This window comes from Penicillium brevicompactum, assembly GCF_028827555.1.
Source record: "Penicillium brevicompactum strain IBT 35665 chromosome Unknown utg000003l_segment0_segment0, whole genome shotgun sequence".
NCBI classification, from domain to species: domain Eukaryota; kingdom Fungi; phylum Ascomycota; class Eurotiomycetes; order Eurotiales; family Aspergillaceae; genus Penicillium; species Penicillium brevicompactum.
This window is the reverse complement of record NW_026623206.1, coordinates 3706799-3724028: the sequence shown is the minus strand read 5'-3', so window position 1 is coordinate 3724028 and position 17230 is coordinate 3706799. Positions and strand designations below refer to the sequence as shown.

The window sequence follows — 17230 nt, the reverse complement described above, 5'->3', positions numbered from 1 at the left end:
ATAACTCCACCCCTGTATACCCCCCGCAAAATGAATATTCGCAACATTATTGTCGTCGGCGGCTCTTTTGTCGGACGAGTATGCTCACCACCTCGGTCTCATTGAAGCAGCCACTAATCTCGAGACAGACTACCGCCCAAGAGCTGGCCCGTGTCGTGCCGCCAACGCATAGAGTAAGCGAGGATCCCCATCGTGCGGTAACTAGAGGGCGAGAGCATCGCTAAGACAGATTTCGCAGGTCCTTCTCACAGAGCCCCACAGCCACTTCCACCACCTGTTTACGTTCGTATGTGAATCCGAAAAGTCAGGTCATGAATCGATGTAGTAGACTGACATGTACTCTAGCCTCGCTTTGCGATTGTTCCAGGCCAGGAGCACAAAGCGTTCATTCCATACAGCGGTATCTTCAACTCATCACCAAACCCTTCAGCGCATGGCGTTGTTCAAGCACGCGTATTGTCTGTGAAACCAAACTTCATAGAGCTAGATCGTGAGTGGAACGGCTCGAAGCAGATTCCATTCGACTATGTTGTTCTCGCTACTGGTACCCGTCTCTCAAAGCCCGCAGCGATGGAAAATGACGACAAGCCATCATCCGTTGACTACCTGCAAAAACATCAAATTGGCGTCAAGCAATCGAAATCAATTTTGATTGTTGGAGGTGGAGCTGTGGGTGTCCAAATGGCCGCCGATCTCAAAGAGCATTATCCGGAGAAGGAGGTGACGGTTGTTCAATCCCGCGATCGTGTGATGCCCAACTTCCACTCTGACCTCAACGATCTGATCAAGCGTCGATTTGATGAGTTGGATATCCGGCTCGTCACCGGTTCTCGCGTAACCATCCCACCAGGTGGATTCCCCAATGATGGGAGTACCTTCCAGGTTCAGCTCACCAACGGGACCACCGAGTCCACTCAATTTGTCATCCTGGCAACTGGCCAAACTCCGAATAATCAACTGGTTTCCGATTTGAAGCCATCTAGTCTTGATGGGAAGAGCATCGTCAACCCAGAGAATGGGTTCATCCGGGTGCGACCCACCATGCAGCTTTTGGATGAGCAGTATTCCAACCTGTTCGCTGTGGGTGATATTGCCGACACCGGGGCACAGAAAGCTGCCAGGCCGGGCTCGGCTCAGGCTGCGGTAGTTGCGAAGAATATTGTGTCCTTGATTGAAGGCCGGTCAGCAGATGATACGTTTGTCAAGGGACCTGGGGCTATTCATTTGACACTTGGCATGGTATGTTAACTACTGTCGAAGTGTGATCAGCACCGTTGGAGGTTGACTAACTTCATTCATAGAAGCAAAACGTAATTTTCCGCAATCCCAACACCGCGGAGGGCCAGACTGAGCCGTGGATCAATCTGAAGGAAGAGTGAGTCCCAGCAGTGACGCAGATGAATGTTGTCAAATACTAACAACTACGCAGTGGGCGAGAGGATATGAATGTCGAAGCCATGTGGGAAAGATTGGGCATCACGGTTGAAAGCCCTCGTCAATACCATCTGTGAAGTTCCAAAGTTTGGGCATACCCTAATCAATAAGCATAAAGTCTTGATCACAGCGCACAATACACATTCGCGCAGGCTAGGAACCTGGCATTTTCATTTCATTCGGTCGATCATGAATTGTACTGAGCATCCTGGAGCAATGATTGCATCTTCGACCTGGGGCCCAAGCCCGGCTTTCAAGAGTAGGTGGACACCGTGCGGATCATGACTGGATATAGTTTCCTTCGGTCACACCTTCTCGCGTCCTGCTGCATCACGGGATTGGGGTTGATGATAGCACACCAAAATCACAGGAGCATCAAACTCACCATAATCTATGTTACAATTAGCCGAGAATGAGGAGTGAGGCTCTGCAAGCCCCGATCGCATTGTTGGCTGTGCCATCGTTGACCTTAACCTTACGGGTAACACCAGAAAGGGAGTGATGATGCGAGTTGGACGGCGCTAGGACGCATTGAAGCAAGATCATCGTTCCCTCACATCTTCAATCCGACAAAGACCAATCGTTGTCTTGAATAAGCGCTAAAGCAAAGAGAGACTCGGGTTCAAGGCTGTGCCCCGTTGCCCGAGGCTGTGCTGGATCTATAGCATGCTCGTGACCTGCTCCGGTCGTAGAATTATTACTTAAACCACTACATTGTCCAACGTTCTCAGTAAATCTCAATCAACGTTCAGTAATCAAGCCTTTTCATACTGGTAGTAATTAGCTCTTATCCGAGTGTGTGGATTTGTTGAACCTCAGATTCGCCAACCTTGCCCGGAGAATACATGGGTGAGTTATTTTGCAACCTTGAGACTATTTCCACCACACTCCACTCACAACTCAGCAGCCAGCCTATCGAGGGTCTGATCCCCAACGATGTTCCTCGATCTCTTCCGGTCCAAAGAGACCAGAATGAACAAAGCGGCCACCGCGCGAGTGATCAAAGAGCAGAAAGAGAACCGCAAGCGTCAGGAAAAGGCCGTTGCTGCAGCGAAGCCGAGTTACGTCCCTTACTATACTTCTTCTACGTCTACCCCGTCAACTACCAGCAGCTATTATACTGGAGTCGGCAGTGGGTCCTATGATTCAGGATCTGGAGGCGGCACTCACCACCACTCCGGAGGTGGACATGATGGAAGTCACTCCGGGGGAGCCTCCAGCAGTTGTGACTCAGGTGGTAGCAACAGCAGTGATTCAGGCGGCGGTTCGGACTCCGGAGGTGGCGGAGGATGCTAAACGGGAATGCGGGCTCGGTTTCATCCAGTTTTATATTAACATCACCAACTCGGAGGATTTTTTTGAGGAACTAGTCCGACAATAGCGTGACGCTATTAGTTATATTAGTTATAGATTAAATAATGACATCCGAAGAGACCTTTCTAGGTATGTTTGAAAGAACCACTGAAAGGACCATAACCAACCTTGGAAGTATAGTAGAAGAGTCAATATTCACTTGTATATTCGCTAGCTGAGAAAGTGGACCACTTCTCAGTCACCATCCATGGATAGCCATGTAAAATCTTCCTTCCCTCCCATGCCTCACTTCCCTTCTCTTCTCACCCAACTCACCTTCCTTGTATCTTTTATCTCCGCGCCATCAATCACTGCCATGCCCCCAGTGCAGGCTGCAAAACATTTTCATTCTTCTCTTCAGTTGCGGCCTTCCAGTGCGGCCTTCAGATCCGTATCCAAATGAGCGAAGTTGATCGAGGCAATATGTGGATGAGAATCGGCACACCCAAGCAGGTCTTTGAGAAGTTCGAGGAGAAGTACCTTTGCTCTATCACTATATCAATCTACAATCGATGATTCGTCTTCCAAAGCTTAGCGAAGACTTCTCTGGACTAACCAAAAATGCTTTAAGATGCTTTTATTCCGTCATCAGCCTATTCTTACGTCTACTATTCCGTAGATTCAGAAACAACCTTGGAGAGTAATCCCCAATCGCTGATTCTCTGTTCATATTTTAGTCAAGACTTCCTTTTCCGACTGATCATAATGACCTTAAAGTTCCCAGGTTGGAAGGAGACTTAGAAGGACAGATAAAAAGACAGATAAAAACACAGATAAAAAGACAGATAAAAAGACAGATAAAAAGACAGTTGAAAAGACAGTTGAAAAGACAGTTAAAAGGATATCACGAGCTCTATTATATGTAGCTTTCTTACCAATCATATAGATAATCCTGGCGATCATACGCTGTATACGTATCAAACCGTCACGGGCTCATCTGGGCAGTGATCAAGGTTCCGAGATCAAAGGGACCATATTCCTAGATAATCAAGAATGGCTCTTTACCAGTTCCTTCGCTAGTCACCGTTCCTCCTGTCTTTCGGGTCGGTCGTAACCTTCTCAAAATACCCTCATCCCAACTGGCTACCAACAGGAAACTCTCGATGTTGTTCTGGGCGAATAAGAGGTATCTATACCGTAATATTAGCGTCCAAAATCCGTCAATATAAGCACTCTCTTCCAACTCACCGAGGGAGTTGGTATCTCGGATTTCGCCCCTCGTGATGAAGAATGAAAGCAAGCACCTGGCCGGTATTTTGCCATTAAATCGCCGGGATCTGAATTCGGGATCGATTCCGTGACTTCACGTCAATGATACCGAAGATCTGGCCATCTCCAACAATCCATCGGTGCGAACGGCCATGATTTTCCGCAAAATTTGTCACGCCGAAGGGGGATCGTGCCGATCTCCATTGACACCGTAGTACTGGCAGTACTGGCCAGTGGGGAGTGAAAGAACGAAGTCTTCGGAAGACAAGAAAATCATTCACGGTCTGTTCGTTCTGTGTCCGCGGTGCGCGCTATCCCTGGCCATGGTCAAACCAGATGGATGGCCAGAAGGTGCCCCATGTCTACCGTCGTTTCCCTCCGCACACTTGACACGTTTGAAATATCACCCTGTGGCCTTCCCTCTTCCCAGCTTTTCTTTCTCATCTTTCCATTCATCCATCTCACTGACAACTTGTATCGATCCGTTTCTTTCTACGCGCATTTCATACCCGCTTCCTAACGAAAACCGGCGATGCATCCCCTATCCTTTGACAAGTCTCACCAGTATGGCTTTGCATCCAAGTACGGCATACGGACCAGGTTCACCAACTGCAAACCTTCAAGAGGTTACTGCAGAACTGCCTGCCTCGGTAAAGAAAGCCATCAAGAGGTTACATCAACGTGTTTGTCCTGGCTTTTCATTGGCAAAATGATACCATGGGTGTGGCAGGGCTTGATAGGCAGTTGCTCGATGTGTTCAGGAACGTCTATCAGTTCCAAATCGAGAGTTACCTTATCCCGTTGGTCGACTTGCAGATTGAGTTGGTAACGCATCTTGGCGACTGGTTCAAAAGAAATCGAGGCGAGATCCCCCTGAGGATTGTTGTCTACTCCGGACATGCAAGTGACGCTGGGACGCGCCCTGCGCGGGCATTTGTTGTGAGTCCTCTAGTCACCCCCTGAAAGACACATGCTAACCATTCTATCCTAGTGGTCGAGTTGGCCGATATGGAAGATTCCCAGAGATGGTTTCGGATTTCGATGCGAATGGGAATGTCCGGACACCCCAAAACAGACTTCCAAAAGGCCCGGCGCCGCTAGATTAGGCGGCCCACGCCCTTCCGTGGATTTTAGTGAACGTCGGCGATGTCCCACTAGCCGGCCGAATGCTGGCTGCCACTACGGCAGCTTTAATCACCAAATCCGACAAAAGCGTTGCTGTCGCGCCACGCACAGGACTATCGGGCCAGTGCTCGTTGCACCCTCGTTTGTCGCTGACAACGGACATCACGGACGGTAGCTTGAAGATCATAAATCTATAATCAAAATGGCCAACCTGAATTATTTGAAGGAGGCTTGTACCGCTCCTTGTGATGCAATGACGGCCAATAACTCCGTCGTTGAATTGGTGGCCAGTTTCAAGCTCTGGCGGAGGATTCGCTACCGACACCTGTTTTATCTTTAACCGTTCTTCCGGTGAATCATTGGCCTTGGGTAATCACGACGGTGATCAAATAATGGCCGCTTTTGACTTGGGAGCAAACGCCACCGCCGATATCCCCTGGTCCTTCACGCAGACCCCGATTGAAACCCTGCGGGACTTCAACGGACCCCGGCAACTCTGGCGCAGATATACGCCACCACCTGATGTCTGGCGCAGCGGAACCAAGTGGGGGTCTCTACCATCCATGTGCCACGCCCGAGAAACCCAATGTCAAGCACGCCTTGCCAGTCGGACAGTACTCGGTCACATACCAGCAGAAGTCCAGAAGCATTCGTGATGATGAGGGCAAGAATCAGTGCAGACATGCCACACGATGCTGATCTATGGACGGCATGGGTGTCACAGAACATCCCACCCGATGTGGTCAAAGCCGGGGTGACCGCTGAGGTGGTGGCCAGGGGATCATGTATGCTTGTCCTCAATGTGCCTGTTGAAGTCTGGACGATGCTGCCTCGCGATGACCGAACCTACACTTTCATCGCACATGTGAGCTCTGGGCTCACGCCAATCTCTCACCAATCTTTCTCGCTACCGATCCTACTCGCACTGGGGGAGCAGTGGTATATTCTCTACTGCGGAACAGATGGGTGGTGTCGTATGGGGCTTTCATTGGTTTATTCTGATTGCTTCCAGATCTTGCTGAACCGTGAATTGATGATGTGTTATTATGGCAGTGATACATTCCTTTTCCCCTTTGTCTTACAATGAAGTATTGAATCCTATCTTCGAGTATTTGGTTAATTTTCACTCCCGTGCAGTGAGCGAGAGCTTGCCTTTTCTGTCCCTCATAGAATTTTGAAGCTCTAACGCCTATGTCTGTAAATAAGTGTCTTCTGGTAACTATGAACCTTTTCCGTCGTTGGAATCGGTAATGATCAATTTATGCTCTGAATTGCAAACACGGGCGCTCCTGTCGCCAACGATCCCTTGGACACCTGACTCTTGAGTACAAGTGTCCGAGTTGCAACCGGGCTGCATCGTAATACCTTTGGCTAAATGCCTGGACTCGTTGCTCGGAAAAGATCGTGACTGGAAGCCCTGAGAGTCACAATCCACAGCGTGATGCCTTCCACTTGGCGTGCTAGCACTTGTCTTCTTGGGCGCTTCTCTCAGTTGGGAATAACACGGGGAGCTCACTACAAGCGAGCAGCCTCTGGGGTCATGGATGGAAGAAAATCAGGAATGGAAATTGTGCAGGCTCATTCCATATTGAAGTGGGAAGAGCGCGCTGGCGGCCTGACATCGCAGACAAGACGACGGGGGTGCTCAGTGCTCGGGGATTATGGGGAGTTAAACAGCCCCCGCGCGCCCTGTCCGACCGGAATAGAAAATCGATGCTGTTTCTCAGAGATGTTTAGATTGCTTGCTTCTCCGACTATGAAGCTACAGGCTAAAACTGGCATTCTTGGTGCTGTGGCGCACATCAGATGAGGCGCGGTTTCAAAGCCTACATTATTTTCAGCGGAAGAATTTGGCACGATTTCAATTTGAAGTTGGTCGATTCTCAGTAGATTATGCTAGCCTCGACATAGAGGGACATAAACGGTGCGCCTAATATGAAATAAAAACGAGAACCTGTATCCAGCTCATTACAAATTGCGATCATTCACATACTGACGAAGGGCGATTACCATCTCGATGACCTGCAACCTAGCACCGTGAAGGGTAATGCGCGGAGGCTCCGAACTGGGCGCGAGGGCCTGACCGGAGGCGTCACCACCAGTGCGCCTTGCAAGTACACCATCTAGTGCATCCATGGCCTCCTCGAAGTCGTTCCAAGCGTCAGTTTCGATAAGCCTCTCACGCCACATGTGACTCATATACTGGCGGTTGAGGGTGGTGACGGTGCACTGGCGCTTCGACCAGCGACAATTAGCGCAAACCTTGGCAACGCCATTTGCGGAAGATACAACGCAGATGGGGAACGGGCCGTGACCGTCGAGGCAGAATCGGCAAGGGGTGTCGTCGACTTCGTTGCCGGTAAGGTAAATAAGCACTGCTTCGATGTGGTTGATGCTCTGGCCGATTTCCTCGCTGAAAGAAAGTGGGGTCTGCACACTGAGTGGGCGTAGCGAAAGATCGCGAGCAATGGCAGTGCTTAGGACTGAGATGGTAGTGCTCCGGTAAGCACCGGCAGTCTTCCCGCGGGCCCAGGGAGCCCATTGGCAAAAACGGACCCATTCACCAGGTCGCGGGGCCACAAAGTCATCGCCGGCGACGTGGATATCGGAGGGGCTGTTGCAAAGGTCAGCGAAATATGAGGCACGAGAACTCAGGTGCTTACAGAGCAGGAGGCATCTTGAGAGGATGTCAGAGAATTTAGACTTTCTTCTCTTGTGCCTGGAAGTGTTGGGAGGATCGGTTCTGAAGGGGTTTGACCTTGGAAGACCGCATAAGCAAGTGGGGACTGGAATATCTGGTTTATGTTGACCAGAATTCCCACAACAACAGCTTGAACAGTTGACTCGTTGCCTGGCACGGCGAGACATCCATTCAGCGTCTCAATTGCGCTTTTTTCCGAGGCTGGGAGATTCTCGGTTTGGTCCCATGATCAAGAACTGGATGGTTTGACCTCGAGTGTGAGTTGAGGGATACAAAAAGCAAGACACAAGTAGTAAGCAAAGGAGGGCGGAATACAGCCCGGACACAGCGGTGTTCAGACAGTTGCGAAGAGAGTTTCTGTCCAGTACTGCTAAGGGAATTTTCGATGAACAGATCTTCACCTCCTTTCAACTCGGACTGATGTGAAATTGAGAGAAGGAGACAGGTACGTCCCGAGGGGGCGACTAGATCAAAGGTTGGGGAAAGTAGCATACTGAAGGCACTTACGAGTCGTGATGAGTTCGTGATTAAGTTGAGAAGATATTTGAGGATGTGTGCCTGGATTCCTTTTACCATGAAAATCGATTACAGCAGTTCAACATCCTTAAATTCGGAAATTCGGCTTGACGATTGTTCTCATTTGAGGGAAGCCGCGAATCTTGAGGACAATAATCTAGTTTCCCTGAGGTGCGAAGTTCTGGATCATGGTGTCCAGAGTAATAAGGTGTTGGCGCACTGCGGCTAGCTGATCTTCGGAGGCGGGGCCTGCAGTCTCAAAGGCGGCAGCCAGGGCGTTGCGGCTCTGGATGGTAGGAAGAAGCTCCCGAGTGATGGCAGCTTTGTCGCTCTCTGATCTGACTTGCCGGCAAGGAGGAGTGAACATGAGCCTGCGGGTGGCCAGTACACCTGCTTCGGTTGTGATGCTGCAGTTCTTTCCACGAGCGTACCAGCAATTTGCACAAGCCCGGGGCGCGCCAGGCTCGTTGCTCACGACACACACCGAGAAGACACCTTCCTTCTTCAAACAGCGGGTGCAAGGGACTTCGGCGGTGTCACCGGTCATGTAAATCAAAGCAGCCTCTGCACAGTGAAGGTTCTCATGTAGATCTTGTTTCAGAAGCTGTAGGTCCAGGATTTGATCCGTTCTGGTCCAGCTTCCTGGGACGACAGACAGGTCGCGTTTGCGGGCTAGATGAGCGAGGCAAGCAACGAGATCGGACAGTAAAAGGCCTTCGCAGCGGGCCGACTTCCATGGGATCATCTTTGAATATTGCGCCCATGGACCCGGGGGGATCTCAACGAGACTTATCTCCAGGTGGTCAGGGGGGAGGAGTTCCCTGGGGCAGTTAGCACGGCAGACTGTGAGATCGGGAAAGATGAAGTTACGTACGGTGGCGTAGTCACGTACGATGACATCGTGTGGAGATGGTATGAGTTTCTGAAAGTGGTTGCTTGTGGGGCTCTGCCTTGAGATGCTATCAGTGTTTGTACATTCGGCGATGTAGTCTTGTGCGCAAGGCTTACCTGGCTGAATGCAAAGCGGAGGTGGAATGAAAAGGCTGAGAAGGCAAAGAAAGATAGAGAAGAAGAGAAGAGGAGAAGAAGAGAAGGTGAGAAAGGAGAGGGGAGAATTTATTTATACCCTTCAGAGGAAGGTCTTGAGGGAGAGAGGGAATGGAAGGATGTGATTAGATTTGGGAAGACCCGAATAGCGAACAAATCATCTTCATTTTTCTCGATCAATCCATTGCTCGTGTATTCATTGACAATGGATGCCCTTTTTTACAGACTGAATGATATAACAATCCCCCATAGAGCACTGGACCACTTGGACTGCCACCAATGCAATGAGTTGAAATTTCACCAGGTTCCCTACATCTTTCATGAATGAACCTATTCTCCACAGAGTGATTCACAGTGCAAACACCCTAGAGCAAAGATATTCAATCGTTGGGCGGTGCTCAGTTTCTTCGTGCTCTGTTATCAGCCATGCGTCACTGTTGGATGTGATGAGCCTCTAGGTCGACGATACCAGCACCGAAGAAGCCCTAGCGCCACAGTGCGCTCCAAGAGCCACTGTGAGAGGATTCGCTTGGGATAGAAGGAGCTTTGTGGGTACCATGATCACTCTCGAGTAGAGACATATGAAGGCCTGTCAGTTGACTCCGAAAGACGAATGTGAGTCGTGGCAGTATCTCAGACATCGCCAGCCATTAATCAGGCACCGTGATCAGGCATCAAGGCAGTAAGGCACCATGGCAGAATTCAGGCAAAATCCAAAATCAGGCATCAATTTTGGTTGCCTTTTCGCTGTTCTTCTCACTCTGCGACGCTGACCCTTGTCAACACCGTCGGCATTATGATTTCAGACTCGGTTCATGCGCTTCTGCTCCAACAACGCCCACAAAAGAAGACACTTCTCGTACCAGCCCAGACCATGAACTTCTGTACACTCGTTCCACCGACTCGGGGCCCTCGCGGTCGGGATAGACCGCCATCACCGGTCACATGGGCGGGGAGTTGTGCCTATCAACCAGCGCAACATCGTTTCCAATCGCCGCAGTGATAACCGCTCTCAGGTTCCCCAACATTTCCACAGATATCATCATGGCTGTGATTCGTGCCCGCATTCTCTATCGCTATCCACTCCACTATGTCGCATTGGCAACCCACTAGTCGAAGACATGATGAGGGCATTTCCCATCTTGGTGGTTTTGCTTTCCTTCGGGGGACAGTGCGTTCAATAGCCAGGACCGAAACAATGATGACTGTCTTCAATCGGTTCCGGAGCGGGAAGGCTATAAAATGTCAATTCCTCACGCATTGTCTACCTGCTAGGCTTTCCATGGGATCTCCGTTCAAAGCAATATCCAATGTTTCATACTGAACTAACTACATAGACCTCTCTTTTTCACACATCTATGGCAATTGATTCGGAAGGTGTGGGGATATCCCAGGTCGAAAATGTGGAGCACGATATGCCTACCAAGGAGCCTGCTCCCACCGGCCCCGGTGATGTGATGTCCCTTGACAATGTCGATCGGGCGTTGAGTGCGAAGATGCACTATGTTAATGATGTGAGTAATGGTCAACGTGTGAGAGTATGCGAATATGTACACACTGCTTACAGCTGCAGGCCATCGACGCAATTGGCTTCACACACTACCATACCAAGCTCTTCTTCCTCAATGGATTTGGGCAAGTAACCCCCTTCTCATGTCGAGGTATCGCCATTTTAACTGTGAGTCTTCAGATATGGCGTTGATTCCCTCTGAATATTCCTCATGAGCATATCGGCGGAGCAGGTAGTAGCGCAATACCCTCCGAAGTTCACAAGAGGCGCACAGCTTGGCTTCTATCTGGCACTGCTGGTAGGCGCCTTGTTCTGGGGTAGCACAGCGGACGTGATCGGCCGGAAATGGTCCTTCAATTTTTCACTGCTAATCAGTGCCGTCTTTTCCATTGTCGCCGGTGCTGCCCCGAACTACCCCGTGTGGGCGTCCTTTGTGGCACTGTCAGCTTTCGGGTCCGGTGGAAACCTGGTTTTGGACACCACTGTCTTTTTGGAATACTTGCCATCGAACAAACAGTGGCTTCTCACCCTTCTTGCGGGATGGTGGGGCGTGGGCCAGACTGTCGCTGGTCTGGTAGCTTGGGGCTTCATGGGTAAGCAATTTCTAGCACTGGTTTTGCACCACGGCACTAACGCGACAAAAGCCAACTACAGCTGCCCTTCTGATGGCTCGATCCCATGCACGAATGCAAACAACATGGGTTGGAGATACTTATTCTACACGTGCGGTGCGCTTGTGTTTGTTCTCAGCGTCGCCCGTGTTCTGGTCATTCGGTTCCATGAGACCCCCAAATTCCTCCTGTGCCAAGGGAAGGACGAAGATGTCATAAAGACCCTTCGTAATCTAGCAGATCGATATGATCGACCATGTAACCTAATCTTGGAGCAGCTTCAGGCTTGTGGTCAGATCCAAAGCGCTCACGCAAATGACAAGGCGTCCTTGTCCGAGGTTTGGGTTCACATCAAGGGTCTCTTCGCCACACCCAAGATGGCTCTTTCTACATCTTTAGTCTGGCTGTCATGGGCTTTGATAGGCTTAGGCTATGCCCTCTACTATGTCTACTTGCCTGAATACCTCGCATCTCGCGATGCCTCCACCGGTGAGTCTTCGAGCTACATCACCTGGAGAAATTATGCAATCACCAATCTGTGCGCTGTTCCGGGTCCCATAATTGCTGGCTTCATGTGCGAGATGCCAATCTTCGGACGAAAGAGAACCATGGCCTTCGGCGCGTTTGCAACAAGTAAGCTCCTCGCGCATAGCACCAAAGTACTTTCGACTAATCATGCACAGTGGCGTTCTTTTTCGGTTACACCTCTGTCCGTACAAGTGCCGAGAACCTGGGGTTCTCCTGCGCGATCTCAGTCACGATAAATATCTACTACGCCACCTTGTATGCGTACACTGTCGAAATTCTACCTTCTGCTCATCGTGGAACTGGAAATGGTGTGGCTGTCGCGCTCAACCGACTGATGGGTATGGTTTCTGCGCTCATTGGTGCTTTCACGTCCACTTCAAGCTCGGTGCCGATTTATGTCTGTGCCGGCTTGTTGGGTATGTGCGGTATCTTGGCCGTTCTGTTCCCGCTTGAATCTCGCGGACGACGCAGCATTTAGACTGCGCTAGGCTGGGGGTTGATAAACTTGTTTGAGCACCGAGAACCAACTTTTCTCTTCGCTATGGGCTTCCAAGTTTCATGTCGGTTATACATTTTCGCTTGAGATAGGCCCTATGAGCATTAAGTCATATTGTAGAACTCCACAAATCGATTTTGATTTCAAATTCAACGTTTTGACTCATGTCCGGAGGTCACCTGGGCAGGTACAGACCACACTACGCAGATTCGGGAGACACTTCGGCTTTCTATGTCTCCCTCCAAAATTTTTGAAGTAAATTCAACAATCCAAGCTTGTACAAACTTCTTCGTCTCCCCAGGTTGATGTACCAACCACGGTTTCTAGGCTTCTGAGAATAAAACTGATTGATTCTACAAATTTCCAATTTCCCAAATCCCCATGTAGGGGCTTTGATGATCTTGGAACTGGAAAAAGGGGTCATGCGCTAAATCCATCAAGGAAGAATCCCCACGCAGACCAGGTCCAGCCCACATCATTGTTTCGGATACTGATGGATACTGGTCCACCAGCCCATCGGATGGGCCGAAACGAGATCGCTCCCAACTGCTATGTAGTTTTTGCTCTCCACCCTCTGAATGTGATTTTCTATCGGCAGCACTTGAATAGGGTGGCAGTGCTTGACCACCATCAGACGTATCCACTGCCCTGGTTGAGTGGTGAAAGATCTCGGTCTCGACGGTCTGCTTCTCCTCTGACGCCTCTTCTGAGGTCTGGAAGAAGGATGAGTCGAACAGGCCTTCTCCTAACGGAGCGGACGATGTTCTCGGTGAGCTGTGGAGCAGGATATCCCACATTAAGGAAGTGTTGATCGATAGTGTTCGTCGAGGAAGGCTTGCATCACTCGAAGACGGACTTGGGGCAAATGCTGATTGGAGGATCTCTTCAAGTTTGCGGTGCTGTTCCAATAAGTTAGCATCTCTACAGTCGGTGACTTTGACGGTTTACTTACAATGGCTTGGCACCTAGGCCATTTGGTGGCAAGTTGACCCAAAAAGGCCAAGCAGACGTCAACCTTGGTTTGCGCAGATTGTCTCACTGTCGAGTCGGCCGCGCGACAGTAGTAAAGCTGGATCGTTGCCGCAATGGCGACCAGATGCCCTAGAAAGGGATCTGATACTTGATAGTCTTTTTCTTGGATCAAATCAATCAAGCGGGCAGTCCATGTGGTATGAATGAGAGCGAGCTCAGAGGATGTTTTCCAGAAAGTGTTTGGCACCGCCAGCTGGGTAGACTGCTGTGGTCTCCACGAATATAGAAATGGATGGTTGAGCACGCTGTGGATTGCGTGGTATGTGAACTGGAGGTACACCCAGGGGCTCCAATATCCGCGGTTCTGATGTAAGTCGTGCGAGGAATGATCCATAAATCTCACTGAGTCCCAGCGATGATATGTCGGGAATTTTGTTTCGATGTTCATAAGTTGTGCTCCTATGACGGAATATCCGGATTGTAAGGACCAAGGGGGCATTGGGTCCCCACTGGCGCAGTGAGAAACATAATGTTGAACCTCATTCCAAAGCGTGGATAGCTGCACCATGTAGATCCAGATTCCCTCGATTTGTGTTGGTCCCGCGATCTCTTGGGGAATTTGAGGGGGTACGATACCCATCTCTCGCATAGAGTCCGTGTTGACGCCCATATATTTCGGGTATTGGATGTCCTGCAACATGTTTAATTGCACGTTGCGTGGACCATATTGCTGGTTGAGAAGATGAATACTCCAAAACAACCGTCGTCTGGTTTCCAACGCAGGTGTATATTCTCCTCTGTGTGATTCAACATCAAGGCCTCCGCATCTCGAGAGACTTGTCACTAAACCAATGTGCAGCCACGCCTTTTTGGTATCATTTGCTAAAGAGATAATTAGTTTATCTCTCAGCGAAGATGGATCGTGACTTACCTATAAAGTTTGCCAGAGCCAACAGGCACAGACTCTGTATAGTAGACAGTTGGACACTCCCCTGCGCTATCTGAAGCATGACAAGCCCACGGGCGGACTCTGCATATTCAGCACACATCTCTTGTACCCGACCGGTGAAAAAGGATTGTCCGAATACCTTGCGGCCAATGCTAGTATACCGAAGAATACTTCTCGGGAGCATAGGTCGGGCTGGAGGAAATCATCCTCGTCAAAAAGCCACAATGGCTGCTTGTGGCAATACTTGAGGTAAAGATCCACACATTCAACCACGATGTCCTGGGGTGGTAGTGTAAATGGAATCGGGTTCAAATCATTATCTGGGGGCTCTTCTGGTTCTGGAACCATATTCATATCTGGGGAATCATCTCGAAGAACAGCAGCTTGGGACGAGTTTTCGAGACTGACGGGGCCACATGAAAACGACCTTGGAGTTGCAGACTGCTGCGTTGGGCTATCGAGATTAGCATCCCATTTCTGTTTGAGTAGACTGTAGCTACTCACACAGACTTTTCCATCATCATCTCCAGCTTTGCTTCAAGCTGTTGCAGTCGATCCTCCTGAAACCAGATCAGCTATTCGATTTTAGATTTTCCAGATACGCAAGTCTCTCACCAAGATTCGAGTTTCCGCCGGCCGTTCGGATGAGTCGTGACTCCTGCTATACTGGCATGACTGATTCAATCGAGTGCACGTTGAGCAGGCTGGCCGCTCGCCCGGGCAGCGTGTTTTCTTCCGTCTAGCAAGAGTAAGTTGATGGCCTCTGCCCCAGTACAGCGAGATTTCTACCGGCAATTCTCACATGCTTGGTGTGATCTTTTGCTCACACGAGAGTTTGCGACCGACATGGCAGGTCTGAAGAATTCAACGGGGTCAACTTTGAGGATTACATGTATGTCTTTGGCGCGATATATAAACGAGGCTAGACGTGCGGGGTACTCGTACAACAATCCTGAGGGTCCACCGAAATGTAATCTTGTGGAGTGCACCCCACGTTATGTTGCTGTCTCCAGGGCTATCTCTAGCCAATCCGCACAGTATAATTGGAGGGTAGCTTTGGATTCCAAGCTCCGCGGTTCGTGATCTTGAGGGTTCGTATTTGGACAGGCAATTTGGAGTTTATTTTGCGAAAAAGACGTGTAGCGAGAAATTTCCAGATTTAAAAAATGAATTCATTGCATAGGCTCATAGATATATTCCGCAGTTCAACTCCATTTAAATTACCATTCGAGACTACTCGACCCTTCTCCGCACGAAAGTCCCGAACAAAACTCAATGTCCTCGGCCGTAGCCGAGCCTGCAGAACTTTGACGCGCTGGCCAGATTTCAACTTTCTCGCGCTTTTCTTGATCCCGGTGAGCTATCAGTAAGCCCCTAACTGTGTTCTGAAAGAAAAGCGGCGCACTCTCAAGATCTGGATGCAGCTGTCCGTTGACAAATACCCCAGAGTTGAGATTCCTCTGCGCAGCGTTGCACAGATGCTTGTCCTCATCCAACACCCGTTTGAAGAACGAATCAATGTGCTCAAAATCATCATCCGAAGCCCCCTTGTGACGGTATACTTCATACTCCATGGAGCAAGTTCCGGCCGAAGTCGGGACGCATCGCATCATATAGAAGAAGTGGGGTCTGGTGGGCTCAGGTCAGTCTTTTGCTCTTGGTCAGAAGAGGAATTGGATCAGAAACATACGAAACGGTCATACACGCATTGGGAAAATAATACGTGCTGGCATTTTCAATATCCTCATCCGCCTTGTCCTCCTTGGGTCGCGAGAAGTGTTGGATGTGTCCGGGCTTCGAAACGGTGTAGTAATATGAAAGATCGGCTAAGTTTGCTACATCTGGGTGCGCAACGGCGCAATGGTAGCATTCATTGTAGTTGTCCGCCAAAGTCTTCCAATTATAGTTGCCGGTCATATGCCAAGTGTGGTCGAACGTGTACTGGCTGAAATCGAACTTCTGGAATCTCTCTTGCGTGTCGACGCCCTTGAAATCCTCTTCCCATGGGATCGAGGTCGGAGATGAGTCGAGGTTGACCCAGATGAACCCTAACGCATCAACGTGGACGTGTACTGGGAACAGACTTTGCTCGCTCTTGTTGAAGCCGGGGACATCGTCAAACTTGGGTGCCTTGGCCAACTTCCCGTTGAGTCCGTATGACCAGCCATGATACTTGCACGAGAGGATTTTGGCATTACCATCATCTTGAGACACCAAAGGGAACGCGCGATGGCGGCAGATGTTGTGAAACCCATTCAGCTTACCTTCACGGTCAAGACACAGGAAAAACGAAAATCCAGCCTCCTCAAACCGATGATAGTCTCCCGGCTTCTCAAACCGCAGCTTGTGGGTGATCAAGATCCATTTTTTTGAAAAAGATGGCCCGACGCTCTAGCTCATACATTTCTGGGGAGCGATACCACGAGGCAGGGAGGGCCTTCGGTGGTCCCTCGGGAGCCTTTGGTGCTCCGAGGATATTTGGCTTGTAGCCAAAGAGGGATGAAATTGTGGAAGTCATTTGTGAGTTGTCGAGGTGAGCTTCTCATCGGTAACATATTTAGTTCGACGGGTTTGTTCTTTTATCTGACGACATTGAGAATAATGTCCGGTCACGCGACCCCGCAGAATGACGGAGGAATGAGATGTGACACTGAAGTTAGGCGGATGTGCCCGTCGGCCAGACCGGAAACTCTCAATGTTCAATTGTTTTGGCTTCCGTCGATCAACTCGAGCTCCAAGTCGACTCCGCAAAGGGATGTTCTATACTTCGGAACCATCC

At 49.9% G+C, this 17230-nt stretch overlaps 9 protein-coding genes across 9 annotated transcripts; 5 read left to right on the top strand and 4 right to left on the bottom strand.

Annotated features, from left to right (window-relative positions):
• Positions 1–30: 30 nt before the first annotated feature.
• On the top strand, positions 31–1511 carry N7506_005296 (NAD(P)/FAD-dependent oxidoreductase; the record flags this gene model as incomplete). Its single annotated transcript, XM_056954590.1, has 6 exons — positions 31–78; positions 129–173; positions 239–286; positions 346–1239; positions 1302–1375; positions 1430–1511. 6 exons carry the CDS (start codon positions 31–33, stop codon positions 1509–1511), a joined length of 1191 nt encoding a protein of 396 aa, XP_056813479.1.
• An 859-nt stretch (positions 1512–2370) lies between these two features.
• On the top strand, positions 2371–2815 carry N7506_005295 (uncharacterized protein; the record flags this gene model as incomplete). Its single annotated transcript, XM_056954589.1, has 2 exons — positions 2371–2494; positions 2568–2815. The coding sequence occupies 2 exons, from the start codon at positions 2371–2373 to the stop codon at positions 2813–2815; spliced, it is 372 nt and encodes a 123-aa protein (XP_056813478.1).
• Positions 2816–5513: 2698 nt separating this feature from the next.
• On the top strand, positions 5514–5777 carry N7506_005294 (uncharacterized protein; the record flags this gene model as incomplete). Its single annotated transcript, XM_056954588.1, has 1 exon — positions 5514–5777. The coding sequence occupies one exon, from the start codon at positions 5514–5516 to the stop codon at positions 5775–5777; it is 264 nt and encodes an 87-aa protein (XP_056813477.1).
• A 26-nt stretch (positions 5778–5803) lies between these two features.
• On the top strand, positions 5804–6150 carry N7506_005293 (uncharacterized protein; the record flags this gene model as incomplete). The annotated part of the gene is made up of 2 exons (XM_056954587.1): positions 5804–6095; positions 6134–6150. 2 exons carry the CDS (start codon positions 5804–5806, stop codon positions 6148–6150), a joined length of 309 nt encoding a protein of 102 aa, XP_056813476.1.
• Positions 6151–7089: 939 nt separating this feature from the next.
• Positions 7090–7798, bottom strand: N7506_005292 (DUF3716 domain-containing protein; the record flags this gene model as incomplete). Its single annotated transcript, XM_056954586.1, has 2 exons — positions 7090–7735; positions 7785–7798. 2 exons carry the CDS (start codon positions 7796–7798, stop codon positions 7090–7092), a joined length of 660 nt encoding a protein of 219 aa, XP_056813475.1.
• Positions 7799–8495: 697 nt separating this feature from the next.
• N7506_005291 (DUF3716 domain-containing protein) lies at positions 8496–9238 on the bottom strand (the record flags this gene model as incomplete). The annotated part of the gene is made up of 2 exons (XM_056954585.1): positions 8496–9159; positions 9213–9238. The coding sequence occupies 2 exons, from the start codon at positions 9236–9238 to the stop codon at positions 8496–8498; spliced, it is 690 nt and encodes a 229-aa protein (XP_056813474.1).
• A 1868-nt stretch (positions 9239–11106) lies between these two features.
• N7506_005290 (MFS transporter) lies at positions 11107–12512 on the top strand (the record flags this gene model as incomplete). The annotated part of the gene is made up of 2 exons (XM_056954584.1): positions 11107–12139; positions 12190–12512. The coding sequence occupies 2 exons, from the start codon at positions 11107–11109 to the stop codon at positions 12510–12512; spliced, it is 1356 nt and encodes a 451-aa protein (XP_056813473.1).
• Positions 12513–12883: 371 nt separating this feature from the next.
• Positions 12884–14202, bottom strand: N7506_005289 (fungal specific transcription factor domain-containing protein; the record flags this gene model as incomplete). The annotated part of the gene is made up of 2 exons (XM_056954583.1): positions 12884–13429; positions 13483–14202. 2 exons carry the CDS (start codon positions 14200–14202, stop codon positions 12884–12886), a joined length of 1266 nt encoding a protein of 421 aa, XP_056813472.1.
• A 1469-nt stretch (positions 14203–15671) lies between these two features.
• Positions 15672–16969, bottom strand: N7506_005288 (iron-sulfur cluster-binding protein, rieske family domain protein; the record flags this gene model as incomplete). The annotated part of the gene is given in 3 exon segments (XM_056954582.1): positions 15672–16080; positions 16142–16840; positions 16854–16969. 3 exon segments carry the CDS (start codon positions 16967–16969, stop codon positions 15672–15674), a joined length of 1224 nt encoding a protein of 407 aa, XP_056813471.1.
• Positions 16970–17230: the final 261 nt, after the last annotated feature.